This window comes from Myotis davidii, unplaced genomic scaffold (genome assembly GCF_000327345.1).
Source record: "Myotis davidii unplaced genomic scaffold, ASM32734v1 scaffold1098, whole genome shotgun sequence".
In the NCBI taxonomy this organism is placed as follows: Eukaryota; Metazoa; Chordata; class Mammalia; order Chiroptera; family Vespertilionidae; genus Myotis; species Myotis davidii.
Genome location: NW_006288959.1, coordinates 69,297 through 73,148, shown reverse-complemented (window position 1 = coordinate 73,148; position 3,852 = coordinate 69,297). Strand labels below are relative to the sequence as shown.

The following is a 3,852-nucleotide window of genomic DNA, read 5'->3' as shown; positions in this document are numbered from 1 at the left end:
GGAAGGGAAAATCAGGAGATTTGCAGACAAAAAAAAAGGCTAAGGGAGTTTATCACTACCAAGCCAGCAATGCAAGAAATGCTAAAGGGAATGCTGTAAAAAGAAGAAATATAAAAGTAAGATAGAACACAGGCACGGAAATAGAAATGAATCCAAGCACGTATCTTTCAATAATAACTTTAAATGTAAATGGACTAAATGCTCCAATCAAAAGACATCGAGTGTCTGAATGGATAAAAAGACATGACCCATATATATGCTGTCTATTACTGTCCTACTAGTCCACAGAGCTCATAAAGCTGCACTCTCTTTGTTCTTCTCTCATCGGTTTGTGTGTGACTCTGTGTTTTGCACTCAGATTTCCCCATTTGTAAGCCCACTAACAGGAGGACCAGGCTCTGAGAGTTGAAATTGTGATTTAATGGCAGTTCTGTGCTGGCACTTCAGAGGGAAAGGCAGGGAGTTCATGGTCAAATGCAGCTAATGTGCTCCATCCCCTCCCCCTTTTCTCTCTGTAATTGATGGGGTAAGAGGTAGGGATCAAAAATCATAGAAATTCCAACATGTGAACAGAGATGAGAAATAACAAGAAGACTTTGCTGCCTTGGTGAGTGATGTCAATGAAGATGAACCCATACGTTACGTCCAAACTCACTTGCAGGTGGCTCAGCACGGATCAAGGGGACTCTTACAGGTTATGTCTGCACTCATGACTGTCCTGTGAGGTGTGTGTTCCACCTACAGATGAGGCAAACCTGAGTCTTTCATGGTAAAATGTTTATCTGTGGTCACTCGGCTACTAATTTGACTCTTCAGATTCTCTAAAATGTGATTTTAAAGAGATGGGTTGTGTGGAGAAAGGGCCTACTTAGTATGTGTCATGGGAAATACATATAATTGGTTAACTAAGGAGGCATATGGGGACATATGTGAGTAGTTCTGTAAAGATTTAGAAAAATTTAGGGATGAATGCTTGGTGAATTTTTATTAAAGGGAAATAATGTTCTGGGGACAGGATTTCCATGTGACTGCTGCATTAAGGAGGCCACAGACCCTTTAAAACCAACTATGTTTCTTGGTTCCTGCAGTGAATGCAGAACGGGTCCTGGATTGGCGCTTCGGTGACAGATGGTTACTATGTTCACAGTGAACCCCACTGACCAGCGCAGATTCCAAGGATTCCAGGGAAGGCGGGTTCTCCCTGAATTCCCACCAGGAGGGAGTCCCCAAGCTTAAGCTTCCACCAGAGGGAACAGAGCACGTCCTTGGGGAGTCTCCCTCCCATAACCCGCACTCATATCAATGGCTGCTTCTTTATCACAACCACTACCCTCGTGGCCCCACTCCCTCACCCTAAGGGCCCCGCCTCAACAGGGGCCCAGCCAGGTGGTTCAGGTGAGGTGCTGGAATGGGGATGTTGCCTTCCTCCCAGGCCAGGCCAGGCCAGCAACAGCTGCCCTGAGTACCGTATCCAGGGTGGGGACAGTGCAGAGAAATCTGGAAAACTCGAGAATGCTGACTGGGTGAGGGAAGCAGCTGGCAGAAGCCCAAACCAGACGTGTTTTTTTTTAAAGGGAAGCAGCTGGCAGAAGTCCAAACCAGACCTTTCAGATGAGATTTTAGCCAATCAGAAAAAGGAGTCTAAGCTGACAACCCTGTTGCTAGTAGAGAGTCTGTGTGAAGAGGCCTGTGAGACCTGGGAATCCCCAGGCCTGACGCAGCCTCCACTGCAAGGCCCAGAACAGAACCAAGTCCACAGCCCCAAACAGAACCAACCACACAGCCCAGAGCAGCACTGAGTGCCCAGCCCAGAGCAGAACTGATAGAATTGCCCACTCTGAAAGGAGGGAGGTGATTGGTCAGAGGCCTCTATTAATTCTGAGGGACCCTGAGTTGGGAGCTTAGGGCACTGAGGCCTTCAAGTTCCCTCTCTGACTATTCTTCCTTGTCCCCCAGCCCCATTCCAGGTCTGAGTTGGATGTTCCTCCCCTATGCTTCCTGCCTGACTCTGGAGTGACCCTGACCCTGACCCACCCCTGCTGGTCGGAGCCCAGGGCTGATCCCCTGGCTCAGGGGCTCCAGAGCGATGCACCCAACAGAGAAAACAGGACCAGCTCACAGCCTCCACGTGCCACTAATGCCACCTCTTATTGCTGCCTCCTCCCTGCTTCTTTTTCTTGGTAAACTCCTTATATTCTGCTTTCAGATCCTGTCCTCAAACTTAAAAGGAGAACCTAAAATATAGAGGAGAGCGAGAGAGAAAGAGAAAGAGAGAGCGAGAGAGAGCGCGAGAGAGAGAGAGAGGGTGATAGAGAGAGAGAGAGAGAGAGAGAGGAGAGACTTATCTTGTTTATTAATATTTGCCAGGCATCGTCTTAATTGCTCTATAATCATTCAGTATTACCCCTGGTCATGGGCGAGAGGAGTCTGATAAATAATATATTTATTTAAAACCCCACCAATAGTTCCGCCTTTGGGGTTTGATGCTCAGGGGCTGCACAGTATGAGCTGTGAGTGTGAACACCTGCTCCCTCAATCACACGGCGCAGGCCCCAGGGGTGCTTCTCCAAGTCTTTGCTTTTTGGCTGGAGCTGCAGGTGCCTGTGTCATGTTGATGTGAATGTTTATGTTTGTGCCTTTGTGACATCAGATGGACCTGGAGTTTAGAAGAGTTTAGAAGAGAAAAATCAACTTCAATGTAGAACCCCCCAAAGAATATTTCACTGGAGAAGGGAGGGATGTTCTCATCTTTCCTTAGCCTTCAGATACTCCCACGGCCATTAAACCCCAGCTCTTGTGGCCGGCCCCAATGGCAGGCTGAGAAAACCTCACATGGGGAGTTTTTAAAAATATATATATTTTATTGATTTTTTACAGAGATGAAGGGGGAGGGATACAGAGTTAGAAACATCAATGAGAGAGAAACACCCCCAGGAGCTTCCCAGTAGTTACCAAAAGTAACCCACTACCCTCACTTGCAACAGCTTAAATTAATTTTGCCTAATTTTGAATTTGACATAAGCATTGTCATGTAGTAAGTACTCTTCTAATTTTTCTTGCTCAATATTATGTTGAGGCTTACCTGTGGCTCCTTGTTGTATGTGCCCTTGACCGGAATCAAACCTGGAACCCTTCAGTCCACATTCCGACACTCTATTCACTGAGCCAAACCAGTCAGGGCACATGGAGAGCTTTAAGAGCTTTCAATAGGCTGCATCAAACAAGCAAACAAAAAAGAAAAAAAAATCAACTTAACTTTCAAAGACTTGCATTCAAAGAGCACAAATGCAGTAGATTCTCGCATAAGGAAGACTCACTTGTCAGCAGGGCTGGTGTCATTTTGTGTGTGATATTCCCAACAGCTACACATGCAGCACATCCGAACACTTTGCAGTATTAGAGCAGTCATATTGCTGTGAGTGTGTGTGTATGAAGGTGTCGATATAAAATGCATGAAACATGATCCACATTTTCCAAAGAGAAGCGTGAGGCTACAAGAGGTTGAGTAATTTGTAGTTTCATAAAGCACATTCGAGATAGAGCTGCAGCTCATAACGCACCAGGACTTCAGGCTCCTTGAGTGTTTAAGATAATAGGAGGGAGCATCTCCTGACAATGATTTTCTCTCCCTGATACATGATCCCCACTTATTTCCCCTCCTAAAAATCTCAAGTGTAAGAATATCACAAAGGTTTTAACTGAATATCACAAAGATGCCCACTCTTGAATCACCCTTCTCTCTTGGTTCTTTAATTCCTAAGGCATTCACCTTCTATAACTGAGAGAAAGTCTTCAAATGCTCATTCAGTGCAATTCAAGAAGGCTGGGTTCCAGGCACTGGCTCCAGGGTCT

At 45.9% G+C, this 3,852-nt stretch overlaps 1 protein-coding gene across 1 annotated transcript in view; it reads left to right on the top strand.

The window, feature by feature from the left end:
• Positions 1-3,459: 3,459 nt before the first annotated feature.
• Positions 3,460-3,852, top strand: part of LOC102770854 (HLA class II histocompatibility antigen, DQ beta 1 chain-like) — a 15,920-nt gene continuing 15,527 nt past the window's right edge. The window contains exon 1 of the mRNA XM_015562278.1: positions 3,460-3,485. Within this exon, the coding sequence (XP_015417764.1) occupies positions 3,460-3,485 (26 nt within the window). The remainder of the gene's footprint in view (positions 3,486-3,852) is intronic.